This window comes from Coffea arabica, chromosome 5e, assembly GCF_036785885.1.
Source record: "Coffea arabica cultivar ET-39 chromosome 5e, Coffea Arabica ET-39 HiFi, whole genome shotgun sequence".
In the NCBI taxonomy this organism is placed as follows: domain Eukaryota; kingdom Viridiplantae; phylum Streptophyta; class Magnoliopsida; order Gentianales; family Rubiaceae; genus Coffea; species Coffea arabica.
This window is the reverse complement of record NC_092318.1, coordinates 35392147-35410966: the sequence shown is the minus strand read 5'-3', so window position 1 is coordinate 35410966 and position 18820 is coordinate 35392147. Positions and strand designations below refer to the sequence as shown.

Here is an 18820-nt window from a genome sequence, read left to right as displayed (position 1 = left end):
TTAAAAGAATCCGCGTGGGAAAACCATTTCACAGAATCCAACCGTGTATCCGGCCAGTTCTTGGCTGGATAGTCAGCCGGATTGTTGGTGAGTTTTGAAAAAAAAATTGGGTTTCTTCACTGCCTTGAATCCGGCCAGTTCTTGGCCGGATTGTGACGTGGCACTTCCACGTCCGACTTCGATCGTTCGTCTGAAAATTTATTTACATGATTTCGTACCTACTAGCTTCCATCCAATGATTTTAAGGATGAAACTCAACCTTTTTCTTCCGTTTTTGAACACCACTTTCGAGCCTCGATTATGAATAATTAAGGCTCAATTCATGAATTCTCCTTAGAGTGAACACTAGTACAACCTTCTCGATAAGTAAGAGATTTTAAGCGATGGTGTGTAATAGACAACTATTGTTTGCTCAGGTGCTCAAGGAGACCTTCAAGAGGATCTCGAGGGGAACACCTAAAGGCTTGTATACGCACTTACTCTCTTGTTGCAATAGGTGAGTGTTCCATATAGGAGTACGTATTTTGAATAAGTCTATGACATGCTTATTCCATGATCGTCAAGTGTGAAATTGTGAGAACCCGAAAATTTTCACATTTTCTAAGCAATATTTTATTTCATTGCCTATATTTTATACTGTCCTTTAAAATATTAAAATTTCTATGTACTTTATAAGTAAGTACAGTTTTAAAATTATTTTCCTAGTATGAATTAGTGTACATTAGTTTGAAGTGCGTTATAGACGTGGGACCCGCTCGTGTGATATAATTTTGGTGACTAAGTGAGTTTGGAGCTAAGTGTTATTATTTACTAGGTGTTTAGAGATAATTAGAGGTTACCAAATGGATTAGTGTTGGAGAGACAAAAGGATAAGTGAAAAACCTAAAAGGTGCTAGGTGTCACCTTTCTATTGGACATAGACTTTGACCACTATTTATCACCTTTACTAAATAACCAAAATTGATCAAAAATTCACCATTTTCTTCATCATCTTGGCCGACTCTCTCAAGGGAAAAAAGAAAGAAAGCCTTCAACATTTTTCTTCCAAAACTTGCTCCAATCTTACAATCTAACCAATAGCACTCCAAATTGCTCCATAAAAACCCTTTGTTAAGTAGTATTGAGGAAGTTGGTGGAGTGGTTTGGAAGGATAAGGTGCTAAGTTACTTCTTTTCTTGAGTTTACAAGGTAAGTGACCAAGAGATTCTTCCTTTGTTCATGTTAGTGTTAAATTAGTGACTTGTGATAGTTAAGGTGGTGATTTTATGGAACATTTTTCTTCCAAAACTTGCTCCAATCTTACAATCTAACCAATAGCACTCCAAATTGCTCCATAAAAACCCTTTGTTAAGTAGTATTGAGGAAGTTGGTGGAGTGGTTTGGAAGGATAAGGTGCTAAGTTACTTCTTTTCTTGAGTTTACAAGGTAAGTGACCAAGAGATTCTTCCTTTGTTCATGTTAGTGTTAAATTAGTGACTTGTGATAGTTAAGGTGGTGATTTTATGGAAGATTTTATGATTTTTGGTAGAGATTGATGAATTTTTATTTTTATGCATGATTTTTCTGATTTCATATGTTTAGTGTTAGTTAACTATGGATTAATGGTTTGTTATAGTGTAAAATGGAGTTGGTATATGTTGGAAATGATTGGTTGTGTAAAATTGTTGGTTTGAATGAAAATTCCAGCTTAGGGTTTCAATTGACCCTGTTCTGCCCGGTACTATTTGGATAGGATAAAGGCCGAATCAGCCTTGGGTTAAAACATAAAAGTTGTAGGGAATGATGTTTTATAGTTGCCTGCAAAATTTCAGCTCAATCGGAGTAACATATTCTGTGAAAAAATGGAAATACCCTGACTGCCATAGGATTAAAGTCAGTGAACAGTTTTGACAGTGCACCAATCTGATCATGTCTTTTCACCATGATACATACTGAACTAGCATTTAACCAAAACAAAAAAGTTGTAGTGATATGTCTTAGCTTTCCAACTCCCCTAGAATCACCTCGTTTGGACTTCGGTAGCCTGAGTTATTGTTATTTACGCATAAGGCGGTCAACAAGCCCGAATGTGAGATGCTGGTTCTGTTATTTGAGATTTTGACTTAGATACACTACAAACTGGACTGAGTGGTTAAAGTTGTAGGACTTTGTCGTAGCTTCGAAACGGTATAAATTTCACCCCAATCCGAAAAGCATAGCTTCGGTTGTGTCCATTACGCAAAACAACGTCAAATCTGTCTTTTGTTTCTTGACTCAATCTTCATTTCCGCACATGCTCCTAGCTTGATTTTGTACTTGTATGACTTGGAGCCTATGGAATGGCTATTGAAGTGAGATGATTTTGTATATGACTTTTGGTTTGATTGAGAAAAGAATGAAGCCATAAATGGCTGGAAAATAGGTAAATACAAAGGGCGTGCTGCCCAAATTTACGCTCGAGAACTAGGTCGATATACTTGCGACTTGAGTAAGGTTTGAGAGCGAATACCACGCGAACCATCTAGGGTATTTACGTTTTCTTTGCCACTTCGACTCAAATAGCGATTTTAAAGTTTTACAAGGGAGTCTAAGTTTACAAATAATTTACTTATGTCCTTTGGTTTCAATGTACTCTTTTCACTACCAAAACCATATTTATAGTTTGTACTAGTACGTATTCGACTTTTCTTTGACTCACTTACATCTTTGATGGTTGAAGCATAATGTGTTCGTTTGATTATATTAGGATACCTTGGTGATTGAGGGTGTATCCGGAAGGAAACTTTGGACGTTATTTTGCTTAAATAGGTGAGTGTTCCTTGTTGCTATATCTTCCTTGACTTCATGGCTTGTTGTTATTGTTTGGTAATGTGTTAATTGCTCTTAATGATTGTCAAAACGAGTTTTCTAGGTGAGCGTGTACTTTATCGCACTCGACCTAAATGATTGTAAAATTTTTAATGATTGAACGATTATATGCGCATGTATATAAGCCTTTTGGCTGAATTGGACCCTGCCCTTCGTTACCGATCGACTCGAGCCAGAAGCGGACTCGGTCGGGCGATATGGTGACCCTGGGTGAATTTGGTATACTCAAGTATTACCTTGAATTCTGGTGGAACCTGGCCAACGTCCAGGAAGGGGTTGAACGAAATGAATGAACGAACGAGGGTTTTACTTACAAAAATACATTTTCAAATGATTGGATGAATAAGGGGAAATGACAGGAGAACGAATGAACAAACGAATGAATGGCTCCCTGTGAGCCCGTATTCTTTTAATGAATGTGTTTATCGCTTTATATTGTACATGTATCTTGAATTATTGGTGATATGTAGTGAGTGCATTAGATTTATTGTTTGCCTTTGTGTTCGGAACCTCACTGAGCTTTTAGCTCACCCCTTTAGTTTTGTTTTCCTTAACAGGGGGATGCGAGCAAGGACGAGAGTTCAGTGTAGGTTAGCATTTTTTCGTTTGTAATGGTTCTCGCCCTAGTGCTTGGCACGGGGTGGATGTATGACGAATTGAGAATCTTTGTATATTTGATATTTGTATTCCCTTTTGAGATAGAAATGTATATAAGTTTCACTTTAAGTTTTGGATTGTTATTTCGTTTGATTTTGTGGTTTTATTTCGGATTTGATTGAGATTCGACTGAGTCCCGACGAGAGCTGGGCAGGCGGTCCGCCGAACCCTTTGGTTCGCCTTAGGGTGAGGTGGGGCTGTCACAGGTGGTATCAGAGCCTGCTTCGCGTGGTCTCTGCGCGGAGTGAGCCTGGACTTAGTGGTGAATAGGTATGAAGGATTAAGTGCTCGTTCGAGCATAAGCTATGAATCGTGGATGTTATAGGTCTTAAATTTTCTTGTGGTATTTGAGAACCATAGATAGGTACGTCTGGTAGGCATTTCGATTGTAGATGATTTACTCTTGGGACTGCCCAGCTAGAGATGTGAATTATCTTATTTCGGATTCTCGTGCCCGAGTACTCCAGAGTTGAGGCGATGCAAGCTACTAGGTACTTGAGACTTATATTTTGGAAACATGAATAGGCTTTGTCCGGCTAGAATGAGTATAAGAGGTCTGCGGACATCTAGTGAATAGAAAGTGACGTGAGAGACCGAACGGGGATATTTTAACTAGGACTGGGACGATATACCCCCTTTTCTTTTTATTTGCCCTTATACTGTTACTCCTTGTCCTTGTTTGTGGTATGTTAACATCTACACACGTACCATTGACCGCATTTGATTATTTGTTTAATGTGATACGTTTCCTTGATATATGGTGTGTTATGTGTGTATATGTCTTTTTGTGTATTTGGTGTGCTAGAATTTAGTTATTCTAGTCAACTCACTGCATTTATTCACTACATTACTTTTTGGGGAAAAGAAAAGAAAAGAGAGAGGAAAAAAATATATGGAGGGAAGACGTGGTCGTGGACGTGGTCAAGGTCGTGGAACTAAGCGGGCCCCGGAACCAAGAGAAGAAAGGGAAACGTCAGCCGAGCAAGAGCAGGGACCGAGAGTTGCCATAGAAGACCAAATGGCGACGGCAATGCAACAAATGACGGATATCTTGGCAAGACTGGTGGATCAACAAGGCCAAATACCCATAAACCAAACCCGGAACCCTGAGATGGGTGAGGATAAGGCTTTTGAAAGGTTCTAGAAGTTTGCTCCTCCAAAATTCCTTGGAGGGCCCGATCCGGACGTAGCTGAACAATGGGTAGAAACCATGGTTAACATCTTCACAGCTCTAAACTACACTGAGCAAAGGCAAGTGAACTTTGCAGTGTTCCAATTTGAAGGACCGGCCCGAGCGTGGTGGAACGTTATTAAAGCAAAATGGGAAAGAGAACAAACTGCATGGACACAGACAAATTTCATACGAGAATTTAACGAGAAATACCTCCCACCTCTAGTCCAAGAGAGGAGAGAAGAGGAATTTATTGGATTGCGTCAGGGAACTCAAACTGTGGCCGAATATGAAACGAAATTTACGAAACTATCCAAGTGTGTTTCCGAATTGGTAGCCACAGAACGGCGAAGAGTAAGGCGGTTCATACAGGGATTAAATTTGGAAATCCAGGAAGCCTTAGCGGCAGTGCAAGTGAATACATTTACGGAGGCTCTTGAGAAAGTTCAAAGAATTGAGGAGGCAAAAGCACAGGTAAAAACCTCCCAAACTCGGAAAAGGGGTGCATCGGATAGTATAGTGGGTGAATTAAGTGAAACGATAGCACCTCCTAAAGTGCAGAAAGTGAACCCGTTACTCCGCCCACCATGGACCTTAGGAGCAGTAGATGAAGGGTCTACGAAAGGGAGTCAAATCGGATCCAAGAAAATTTCTCGAGAAGGTCAAACGGTAGCTCCCCGATTGGTCTGTGGATACTGTGAAAATGCCAATCATAGTGAAGGCAATTGTTGGAGGAAGGGGCGGAAATGTTTGATCTATGGAAGCGGTGATCATCAAGTTAGCAACTGTCCGCGGAGACAGTCACGTGAAGGTAGTACTCGGCAACCGGATGGAGCCAAATCGAAACAAGCGAATGAAAGAGAGAACCGAACAAAAGTACCGGCAATGGTATATGCCTTAGACAACCAACAAACTCCTGAGCCATCTGAAAGTAAAAATTTCGAGGACGAAATTTCTTAAGGGGGAGAGAGTATGAGAACCCGAAAATTTTCACATTTTCTAAGCAATATTTTATTTCCTTACCTATATTTTATATTGTCCTTTAAAATATTAAAATTTCTATGTACTTTATAAGTAAGTACAGTTTTAAAATTATTTTCCTAGTATGAGTTAGTGTACGTTAGTTTGAAGTGCATTATAGACGTGGGACCCGCTCGTGTGATATAATTTTGGTGACTAAGTGAGTTTGGAGCTAAGTGTTACTATTTTCTAGGTGTTTAGAGATAAATAGAGGTTACCAAATGGATTAGTGTTGGAGAGACAAAAGGATAAGTAGTGAAAAACCTAAAAGGTGCTAGGTGTCACCTTTCTATTGGACATAGACTTTGACCACTATTTATCAACTTTACTAAATAACCAAAATTTATCAAAAATTCACCATTTTCTTCATCATCTTGGCCGACTCTCTCAAGGGAAAAAAGAAAGAAAGCCTTCAACATTTTTCTTCCAAAACTTGCTCCAATCTTACAATCTAACCAATAGCACTCCAAATTGCTCCATAAAAACCCTTTGTTAAGTAGTATTGAGGAAGTTGGTGGAGTGGTTTGGAAGGATAAGATGCTAAGTTACTTCTTTTCTTGAGTTTACAAGGTAAGTGACCAAGAGATTCTTCCTTTGTTCATGTTAGTGCTAAATTAGTGACTTGTGATAGTTAAGGTGGTGATTTTATGGAAGATTTTATGATTTTTGGTAGAGATTGATGAATTTTTATTTTTATGCATGAATTTTCTGATTTCATATGTTTAGTGTTAGTTAACTATGGATTAATGGTTTGTTATAGTGTAAAATGGAGTTGGTATATGTTGGAAATGATTGGTTGTGTAAAATTGTTGGTTTGAATGAAAATTCCAGCTTAGGGTTTCAATTGACCCTGTTCTGACCGGTACTATTTGGATAGGATAAAGGCCGAATCAGCCTTGGGTTAAAACATAAAAGTTGTAGGGAATGATGTTTTATAGTTGCCTGCAAAATTTTAGCTCAATCGGAGCAACATATCCTGTGAAAAAACGGAAATACCCTGACTGCCATAGTATTAAAGTCAGTGAACAGTTTTGACAGTGCACCAATCTGATTGTGTCTTTTCACCTTGATACATACTGAAATAGTATTTAGCCAAAACACAAAAGTTGTAGTGCTATGTCTTAGCTTTTCAACGCCCCTAGAATCACCTCGTTTGGACTTCGGTAACCTGAGTTATTGTCGTTTACGCATAAGGCGGTCAACAAACCCGAATGTGAGATGTTGGTTTTGTTATTTGAGATTTTGACTTAGATACACTACAAACTGGACTGAGTGGTCTTCATCAAAGTTGTAGGCCTTTGTCTTCGCTTCGAAATGGTATAAATTTCACCCCAATCTGATATGCGTAGCTTCGGTTGTGTCCGTTACGCAAAACCAAGGCAAATCTGTCTTTTGTTTCTTGACTCAACCTTCATTTCCGCACATGCTCCTAGCTTGATTTTGTACTTGTATGACTTGGAGCCTATGGAATTGCTATTGAAATGAGATGATTTTGTATATGACTTTTGGTTTGATTGAGAAAAGAATGAAGCCATAAATGGCTGGAAAATAGGTAAATACAAAGGGCGTGCTGCCCAAATTTACGCTCGAGAACTAGGTTGATATACTTACGATTTGAGTAAGGTTTGAGAGCGAATACCACGCGAACCATCTAGGGTATTTACGTTTTCTTTGCCATTTCGACTCAAATAGTGATTTTAAAGTTTTACAAGTGAGTCTAAGTTTACAAATATTTTACTCATGTTCTTTGGTTTCAATGTACTCTTTTCCCTACCAAAACCATATTTATACTTTGTACTAGTACGTATTCGACTTTTCTTTGACTCACTTACATCTTTGATGGTTGAAGCATAATGTGTTCGTTTGATTATATTAGGATACCTTGGTGATTGAGGGTGTATCCGGAAGGAAACTTTGGACGTTATTTTGCTTAAATAGGTGAGTGTTCCTTGTTGCTATATCTTCCTTGACTTCATGGCTTGTTGTTATTGTTTGGTAATGTGTTAATTGCTCTTAATGATTGCCAAAACGAGTTTTCTAGGCGAGTGTGTACTTTATCGCCCTCGACCTAAATGATTGTGAAATTTTCAATGATTGAACGATTATATGCGCTTGTATGTAAGCCTTTTGGATGAATTGGGCCCTGCCCTTCGTTACCGATGGACTCGAGCCAGAAGCGGATTCGGTCGGGCTATATGGTGACCCTGGGTGAATTTGGTATACTCGAGTATTACCTTGAATTCTGGTGGAGCCTGGTCAACGTCCAGGAAGGGGTTGAACGAAATGAATGAACGAAAGAGGGAATTACTTACAAAAATACATTTTCAAATGATTGGAGGAATAAGGGGAAATGACAGGAGAACGAATGAACGAACGAATGAATGGCTCCCTGTGAGCCCGTATCCTTTTAATGAATGTGTTTATCGCTTTATATTGTACATGTATCTTGAATTATTGGTGATATGTAGTGAATGCATTGGATTTATTGTTTGCCTATGTGTTCGGAACCTCACTAAGCTTTTAACTCACCCCTTTAGTTTTGTTTTCCTTAACAGGGGGATGCGAGCAAGGACGAGAGCCCAGTGTAGGTTAGCCTAGTCTAATTTTTTTGGTTTGTAATGGTTCTCGCCCTAGTGCTTGGCACGAGATGGATGTATGACGAATTGAAAACTTTTGTATATTCGATATTTGTACTCCCTTTTGAGATAGAAATGTATATAAGTTTCGCTTTAAGTTTTGGATTGTTATTTCGTTTGATCTTGTGGTTTTATTTCGAATTTGATTGAGCTTCAACTGAGTCCCCGTAAGAGTTGGGCAGGCGATCCGCCGAACCCTTTGGTTCGTCTTAGAGTGAGGTGGGGCTGTCACATAAGTCCTACACGTTAAGTATTTACCACACTCATGCATATTTAAGTAGGGTATACTTGAATTACGCGACATGAAATGCTTCAAGTGCATATTTATATGACTACTTGAATTACTCGACATGAAATGTTTGAGGTGCATATACTTCAATTACGCGACATGAAATATTTGAACTGTATATTTACATGAAGTGTTTAAATGATTAATTATGCTATGGCTGCATAAGTCGGCTGGAGTGAACCTCCTCGTCTCTTAAGTGGTAAAGTGAGAAACGGCCAATGGCGGCCTATTAAAATGACTAATGTCTACCAATTAACCGTGATTACTACCGTTAACTGTTTACCATAATTATTTACCATTTGCCTATCTACTTGATTTCCTGGTACTTGATTATTTGATTACAGTAAATTACATGTTCACATGAAATTAGCAAATATTGCTTACGTGTTTATGTGTTAATTGTTGCTAGTAATTGCTCATATGAAATTGTCCACCATTTTAAGGCGAGTGTGTACTTTATCTCACTCGACCTACCAAAAGAATAAATTTTTACCATTCGCCAAGTTATTTGATTACTTGTGCATGTTGTAAGCTCTAAGCTGAACTTGGTCCCTACCCTTGGTTACTGACCTATTCGAACCAGGATTGGGCTCGGTCGGGTAGGTTAGAACTCTGGACCACCGTTTCGGTATACTCGAGTATTACCACTGGAGGGATAAGATGATTGCCAGACAAACCGAGGGGATCCGGAAGTTATAAGGTGCAGTTGACCGACATAGTTCTAATGGAACACCGTATCCTTCAATGCGTGTTTATTTTACATAATGATAACTATTTCATGCAAATGTGCTATACCTGTGATATGCTCAAATTACCGTAGAATGATAATTGTCTCATGTTCATATGTCAACGTGCAGTCCTGAACCATACATGCGGTATGTTTAATTACTTGATTTATTAGAACTGCTAGAATGTCTTGGAACCTCACTGGGCTGTGTAGTTCATTCCACGATTTTGTTTTCCTTAACAGGATTCGAGACCAAGAGTGCTCGTGAATAGTACTAGATTGCTTTCGTTTGAAAACTTTAAGTTGTATTACAGCAGATGGCTGTTGTAAATATTCTTTTGGATTGTATTAAATTTGAGAGCTGATTAATTGTAAGTGTGAGATATTTTGGAGTACTTTAATTATGTATTGAAATTATTTGAAGTATTTCTAGTCTCGAATTATGGATTGTACCGAATTCTGGCGAGAGTTGGGCAGGCGTCCCGCGGATACCCTTTGGTTCACCTTAGGGAGAAATAGGAGGCGTCACAGTTGGTATCAGCGCATAGGTTTCAGATATTTGTAGTGTATTTTAGGCTTAAAAGTTTAGGATGCCGGACTGTAGGATTTGTTTGAAAGTTAAGTGACCGCTTGTAGGGATGAAAATCAGAACCGCTTCAACCGGTCTCTACACGGGGCAAGATTGAGCCAAGTGGTGTTATGGTACTTACTATATGATTGAGTAAAAGCTTAAGTGCTCTTCTAGAAATATAAGCTGTGAATCATGAATGTGATAGGTTGTAAAACCTTTATTTTGATCCTTGGAGGAAATTTGATATGTATGTTGGGTAGGAATCTCGAATGTGGTGATTTACTCTTGGGACTGGCCGGATCGAGTTGTGAATTACCTTATTTCGGATTCTTGTATCCGAGTACTTGAGAGTTAAGGGCAATCCTAAAGGCTTGAGATCTCCATTTGTGGGGAATAAGAATGAATCGATATTTTACTTGAATAGTTACAGAAAATCAATAATTGTTTGGTTATGATGGCACGATAATTAAGAGCAGGAGGTGGAAATGATCGTAGCCCAGAAGATCCTTATGTTGGGATTGAAGTTGAACATGTTAGGGAACGGAAATCATCTAGTTCCAATTGATCTAGTGAAGCACCACTTGTGATCTTTTATAGTGGGACTATGAGAGTAGAACTTAAGAGTTTTATGCCTTGGAGATGAATGTATTTTTTAATAATCACTTGTTTATTTTTGTTTATTGACTTTGATTTGGTATGAATTTTACTTGACTAAAACTTGTATTATGATTTAATGAGTTTTAGTTTGTGTTTACTTGCATAGTGATAATGTTATTTGTGTAAATGATTTCCTTTTTCTTTAAAAATTGTTACTGGTATGTGTGCATAGTTCAATTATAGCTTGGTGTGAGATTTATACATATGCATATAGATTAGCTGTGAACATGGAAACTAGAGGACAACGAAAGGGACGTCAACCTAGACAACCCCGAAATCAAAGAGTAGATAATGGGTCTGATATTGATCAAAATACTGAGCCAAGTGCTGGGAGAGGAAATGACCAAATGGGAGTAGTTTTGACTCGCATGATGGATATACTAGAGCTCTTAGTAGCTCAACAGGGTCAAGGGGTTGGACAAGGAAACCAACGTGAATACCAAGAAATAGGGGAGGATCGAGCCTTAGAGCGGTTTCAGAAATTCCTTCCGCCCAAATTTTCTGGAGGGCCTGACTCAGAAGTGGCTGAGAATTGGTTAGAAAATATAAGGAATATATTCGATGCCTTGGATTTGACAGAAGAAAGACAAGTCACTTTTGCTGTATTTCAACTTGAAGGAGCGGCCGGAGCCTGGTGGAATGTTATAAGAAACAAGTGGGAAAGAGATCAAACTCCAAGAACTTGGATAAACTTGTGCGTGAGTTTAATGAGAAATTTCTCCCTCCGCTTGTCCAAGAAAAGAGAGAAGATGATTTTATAAGGCTTCGTCAAGGAACTTTAAGTGTGGCTGAGTATGAAACACGCTTCACAAAATTATCTACATTTGCTCCATAATTGGTGGCTACTAAACGGAAGAGAATAAGACGGTTTATCCAGGGATTAGATTTAGATATCCAAAATGCCCTTGCCGCAGCACAGATTGAAACATTTAGTGACGCTCTCGAGAAAGCGCAAAGGGTAGAGAGCGCAAAATCCCAACTAAGAGCCTTTCAAGCGAAGAAAAGAGATGCATCCGATAATAGACCCAGAGAAATTGGACTACTACCCAAAGTTAGAAAAGGAGAGGATGGGGTAAGACTATCACTCCCTGCACCACTCATGATAAAAGAACCAAAAGGAACTATGTCACGAGGAACTCCAGTCGGACAGATACGATCAAAGGAAACCTCACGAGCAAGTCAAGTCACAATGTCTCGTTCAACCTGTGGATATTGTGGAAGGACAAACCATACCGAAGAAAACTGTTGGCTAAAGGGACGAAAATGTATGAGATGTGGGAGTACCAACCATAAAGTTCACGACTGTCCAATGAGGTATCCCCGAGAGACTACCACTCAACAAGGAAATAGAACTAACCCTCGACAAGTCAATGGAAAAGAAAACCAAGCAGTGGCATCTGCAAGAACATATGACATGATCACACAACAGGGTTCAGGATTATTTGAGATCATAGAAGGTATGAATTTCGAGAACGAAATTCTTTTAAGGAGGGGAGGTTGTGAGGATCCAAAAAAAAGTTCCATATTTTATTTTATTTTACTGGTTTAATTAATTATTTAGTTTGACTATTTAAAATCCATTTATATGGAAAAACGCCTCTTTTATGTTTTTAAAACGTTTTGTTAGAAAAAGTTACTCTTCGAAAATTCGTTTAGTACGGAACAACGAGTACACGTTTTTCAAGACTATATTTAAATTGAGAGTGTATTAATTTTGGAAAAATAAGAATGATCAATAGTAGATTAAGAAAAGTCGTGAGAACTCGCAAAATTCATTTATTTTAAACTCCTGTTACGAGCTTATTTAAATATTTAATTGCCTGTTTGTTTCGAATATTATTTTCTAACTTTTTTAGACCCAATTACATGGAACTATGACTTACATGTATTTTTAAAATGACTTGTTATGGAAATTAATTTTTGAAAACTCGTTTAGTGAGAAAAGTGAATACGCATTTGGAGACAGTGATCGATTTGAGAATACAATAAACTCGAAAAATTGGAGACTTATACATTAGTCTTAAAAATAGGTATTTTTATGTTTAAGTACTCAAGTATTAGTTAGTAGTACTATCGTTACAAGAATTTCTTAGAGGTTTCACCGTAGCGCGTATAAATCAAAAATTCGCGTAAATCGAGTAGGAGCGGTTAATTGGAGAATTAAGAAATTTGTTCTAGACTATTAAGAGTGAATAATAATAGTATGAATACAAGTGCATTGGAGGTTTAGTGCACAAGTGAAACAAACTCGAGAGGGATCGAGTACGAAACGCGCACACGAGGTTTGACTTTTGTGCCAAAGAGGGCCCCAACCATTAAGCTTCTCAAGTAGGCCTCTTTTGATCAGCAACGGTTCCTTCTTTTCTTTCCTATGCTGGCCGAACACACCAAGAGGAAGAACAACCAAAGCTTCTTCAATTTCTACCACAAATCTTACTCCAAATTATCTCGAATTTTGTATCCAACTTGCAAATCACTTGGAGATTCACTTGAGCTTGGAGGAGAGCTTCATTTCACGGTTTTTCCTGGACTTAGAGTGGTCGAAATTTTCTGTTCAAATCATCCAAAGAGGTAAACAACGATCAACCACTTAAACATTTGTTTATGAAGGTTATCTAGCACTTATAAGTTCATAATTTCATGTGGGTAGCCTTGGTTATGTTGAAAATTGTTGTGTGGGCTCTATGAACTCCCACTTTGGTTGGATGGACTGATTTGATGAATTATGATGCTATTAATGTTGGTTTAGTGCTTATATTAGAGGAATAATGCTATGTTGTTGGTAGAAGCTCAAAGGAGGTGCAATGGGAAAAAGTGACCGTTTTACCCCTACCATGTTCGTGCACTTTTGTACAAATTTTTGAGGTTCTAATGACTTAATTATGATGTATACATGTTATATGGATGATGTAGAAAGTTTCATTGAAAAATAATATGATTTGGTTGGTCAAATGTAGTGATTTCTAAGGTTTACCAAAACTGGAAAATTTTCCCGGACTACCCAGACAGTTTTTTTGTTTCAGCCATAACGTGTTGCCCCGATATCAAAATCAAGTGCTGCTTGTGGCACTGGAAACTAGACATTCCTAGCTTTCCAACGGTATAAAATGCATGAATTGATTACACCTGAGTGAACCACACCATCCGTTTGAACTTGGCCGCTCTGTTTCGTTAGTTCACTAAAGCTCTGTTTTGAGCAGCAAGTTGATGCTCAAATGTTGGCTAGTTGTGGACCGATTTTGAAAATTATTTCTTATGAAAAATTGTAGCTTTATGAATGCGTTTTCTAACGCCACCAACCACGCTCAATTCCAAGTTGAATTAAGTGAGTTGTGGCCAAAGTTTGAAACTGACTCAGTGGTGGAATTCTTCATTTTGGACTGATTCTTAACTAATCTTGATTTGGGACTTGTATTCGAAATTCTTGGTGTAAATCACCTACCAAATATGTCTTGAATCCATCCTGGATTGCTCATCATAAATGGGACATGTTTTAGGCATTTTCCTTGGTCAAAAGTTTCGAAAAGGAAACTTTCACACATAAGGCAGCTTTGCCTAGAGATTTTGGAAACTTGAGTGATTTTTTTAAGTGGCTTCCCGTACTTATTTCTCTATGAAATTTGATAGAATAATAGCCCTTATATGATAGTATAATCATACCGAATTTGGTGCTTTTCCGAGTCCGTTTCGCTATGCAACTAAATTTCCAAGGTTCATGATTTGAGTTTGGAAAACCCTTGTTTAACAAGGGAATTTTGGTAACTGTGAACCACCATATCTTGGTGCTCAAAACTTCAATCCTCATTCCGCTTGTTTCGTTTTAAAATTGGATTGTAACTCTAGAGGAGTACCAAATTTCAAAGGCTAGTTCAAATTGAGTGAATGTATCCGAATTTTCAAAATTGGCCAGAAACCAACCTAAATCTGTTTTGATAACTCAGGTTATCAACTTTAAGTCAATTTTTGAATATCATCCACTTGGATTCGAAGAAAGGTGTCTTCTAGGAACTTGTAGTACTCGGAATGTAGTTTCTAACGGTACCAAGTTCTCCAATTTTGGACATTCAGGGAGTGAGTTATGATTTTTCAAAAAATACCCTAAACTTGAAAAATTTTGGCCTTTTTAAAAGAATCCGTGCGGGAAAACCATTCCACAGAATCCAGCCGTGTATCTGGCCAGTTCTTGGCTGGATAGTCGGCCGGATTGTTGGTGAGTTTTGAAAAAACAAATTGGGTTTCTTCACTGCCTTGAATCCAGCCGGATATTCGGCCAGTTCTTGGGCGGATTGTGACGTGGCACTTCCACATCCGATTTCAATCATTCGTCTGAAAATTTATTTACGTGATTTCGTACCTACTAGCTTCCATCCAATGATTTTAAGGATGAAACTCAACATTTTTCTTCCGTTGTTGAAAATTCCTGAAAATGTATGTATAAATATCAGTGCATATTTCATTTTGCATTTGTAATTCCTTAATAAATTTTAGCATTAAATCTAATTGTTTTTAAATAAGTGCGTAGAAATAAATTTTGTGTGCAAAATAAAATAATTGTGCTAAACTATTCAATTTCTTAGTTTTGTTATGCTAAAATTAATACTTCGAAGGTAAAATTATTTCATTGACTTGACAATTAATTTCTTTAAATCCCGATAGCTAAACTTAAATCGTTAATAATGATTAAAGGTTAATAGAAACTTTCACGTTAAGACAAAGTCGATAAATTTTAGATAAAAATAATACAAGTATACTAAATACGCGTGGGACGTAGATATTACGATAATTGAAGCCTTGCAAGATTAGTGTATTATTAGGAGCTTAATTTATATTCGGGATAAATTTTGGAGTTAAGATAGAATTAAGGAACTCAAGTGGATATTAGGAAGAGGTGTGAAAAGACTAAAATGCCCTCCATACAATCTCAAAATTTCCATGCAATACAAACACATTTTCGGACCGCATGATTAATCACCACCCCATTCGGCCAATCACCAAAGAGCCAACACTTCCATTTCTGCCGAACACCATTCTTTGTTCCACTCCAACACTCAACCTCCTCCTCAAAACAGCGGCACCATCTCTCTTCCTTTTCATTCCTATATCACAAACCACCACTGCACTCCACCTTCATCGTGAGTATCGATTGAGAAGAGAGAGTGAGCCGCATCCGAGAGCAAGGGAGGAGAAAACCGCGAGCTGCAGAAATTTTTCTGGTTCTGTCCGTGAGCTGGAGGGAAACTAGGGAGAAAGCGTGAGTGAGCTTCACCATTCTGCACTTTCATTTCCACCAGCTGCATCCAGTTTCCCAGCCGCAACCACTGCAACTGGAACCAACACTTCAAGTTGTGCGTGAGAGCCGAGAGGAAGAAAGAAATTTCAGATTTCTTGTGCGTAGGCTTAGCTTGTATCTGAGGTAATTTTCTGGGCTAAATTAAGTTAAGTACTAGTAGATGAAGTCATATCAGAGCTTGCATGTGTTGCTTGTGCAGTCGGTTGATGAAATCAAGACACTAGAAAAATTCTGTTTCGATGAAATGTTTCAGCCGAGGAGCGGAGGAGAAAATGCTGCTTCATTTTTTTTCCCTGTGGCAATCTGAACTTAAAAATGTGTTTCCCTAACTTAAGACAAGATGAATAAGTTAGTTCCAGCTTTGCATGTTGATTTTAAACCATCGGATGAAGAAAAAAAAAATTGCTGACATGTGCTGAAATCTTGAACTTGCCGAGACTGTTTTGGATTAATGCTAAACTAATCCGTATAATCCTTGATAACCTGAGCTTGCAATGTCGATTAAGTAACTAATCACTAACTTATTAACTTATTTAAAGCTTTGCATGATAACTTTGTGCATTCGGATGATGAATTAAGTAGCACAAGAAACTCTGTTTTGATGAAATGTTCCTGCCGAGAGCTTGTCTTGAATTATGCAGCTTCATTTGGTTTAATTTTGTTGCTTTGAGCTTATAACCATAACTAACTAGTTAATAACAAGATAATGGAGCTTTGCATGACATTAATTAGTTGAGTTAGTACAGAAAATAAAGACAAAATACAACCAGTTTTCATGCAGCTGCAACCGAGACTAGCCAGAAATTTCTGGAAATTTTGGAGGACTTTTGTCGTTAATCGAATTTAATTTCTGTGCTAGATATGTTAATTAACTAGCTAAGTGATTGCATGTTGAATTTGAGAACCTAAAACCATGTTTTAGCCAAGGAAAAGCTGGACTTATAAACCTCTAAGTACTGGAAAAGTTTTGATAACCGAGAGGTTTGTGTTTGGAAATTTTAATTGGTTCTGGATTTTCATTTTATTTTTCCTTGGAATGTAAGGTTTTAGAAATACATGTGAGATGTGTATTTTAAGCTGTGTAAGTTGCTGAGCGATGAAATACTCGATATATTGTTGGAATATAATTGCTGGAAATTTTCTTCGTGGAAAGCCGAAGGTTGAGTTGGAATCTCAGCTTGGTTTTGAAATTTTTCTTTGAAACATAATGGTTGGAAATACCTGGAATATGTTGTTTTAAAGTTTTATAAGATACACGGATGTGAAACACTTGGGTTGCTGGATGCTCAGGGCTAATGATTGATGAAGCCCTTGGCCATTTGAAAGATTTTATACAAGTGTCAAAGTGTGATGAAATTAATTGCTAGAATTACTTGAAGACTTTATATTTATGTTGCTTCAATTGTGATGTGACATGGTTAGAGATTTTGGGGCTTTGAGACCCACAAGAAACATGAGTTTAGAAGAAATTGTTGCCATGTTTGTGTACACTTTGGCTCACCATGAAAAAAATAGAACGATTGGCCTTACATTTTTGCGAAGTGGAGAAACAGTGAGTCGCCAATTTAATCTTTGTCTTCTAGCAGTATTGAAATTACATGAGTTGCTACTCGAGAATCCTGAGCCTATTGCTGATGAGTGCACAGACGACAGATGGAAATATTTTAAGGTACTGTATATTGTAAATTGACATAAATATTTTGAACTTTAATGAAATTTTTCTTTGATTTACGACATATTTTGTTACTAATTTGATATGTTTGGTTCTATAATAGAACTGTCTTGGTGCTTTAGATGGGACTTTAATTAAAGTGACACTACTTAGTGATCAGAAGCCAAGATATCGAACAAGAAAAGCAAGTATTGCAACAAATGTATTAGGAGTTTGTTCTCCAAACATGAGATTTATATATGTTTTGCCTAGTTGGGAAGGTTCTGAACATGGTGATCGTGTGCTTTGAAATGTTATCTCTAGACCTAATGGTCTTAGAGTACCACAAGGTAAATGTGTCATTGGAATATCCAGTATCCTGATATGATTATCTTCAAGAAAAATTTTATTAATTTCTATATGATTTAATCTTGAAGGTTGTTATTACTTGGTGGATCTTGGATATTGCAATGCAAAGGGATTTCTTGCCCCATTTCGAGGGGAAAGATATCACCTTAATGAATTTCATGGTCGTTAACCAGAGACACCAGAAGAATTTTTTAATATGAAGCATTCCAAAGCAAGAAATGTGATAGAGAGATGTTTTGGACTACTAAAAGGAAGATGAAAAATTCTGGCATCACCTTCATTTTTAACAATTCGAACACAGGTACGAATTATAATGGCTTGTTGTTTATTGCATAACTTGATTCGAAAGTTCATGTCCTATGATCCACAAGAACAAATGCCATGTGAAGTGTCAGACAGTGAAAAGGATGAAAGTGATGTCGACGATGGAGAAATGGAGTATATAACAACTATTACACCAAGTGATGACTGGACCAATTTTAGAAACAATTTAGCTGAAGAAATGTTCACCACCTGGCGAGCTACATTTGATGGTTGATTTTTAAAGTGTATCACCCTTTAACCAATTTAGCCAATTATGCAATCTTTGGTGTATTATTTGGTACAATTTCAAATTTTTTATTTACTTGTACTTTGAATGAACTTTTGTTTCAAAATTTGACAATTTCTTTCTTGAAAGTTTGTTGTAATAAATATGCAAATTTGTGAATTGATATTTACTTTTAAACTAAAGTTCATTTGTTGACATTAAGGTTTATCCTTATAATTATTTAGAATGATATTTTATGATAGGATGGAGAAAGATGAAAGCATTCAGGGACGAGGAAGAAACAAGTGCTTCTGGAATGATAATGAAGTAAAGGTATTGATTGAAGCACTACAAGAGTTAGCTTGTGATCCCTTATGAAAGACGGATGGTGGATTCAGAAACAATT

General features: G+C 37.5%; 1 protein-coding gene across 1 annotated transcript; it reads left to right on the top strand.

The window, feature by feature from the left end:
• The first annotated feature begins 17279 nt into the window (after positions 1 to 17279).
• Positions 17280 to 17826, top strand: LOC140006977 (uncharacterized). Its single transcript, XM_072049646.1, has 2 exons — positions 17280 to 17534; positions 17641 to 17826. The coding sequence occupies exons 1-2, from the start codon at positions 17280 to 17282 to the stop codon at positions 17824 to 17826; spliced, it is 441 nt and encodes a 146-aa protein (XP_071905747.1).
• Positions 17827 to 18820: the final 994 nt, after the last annotated feature.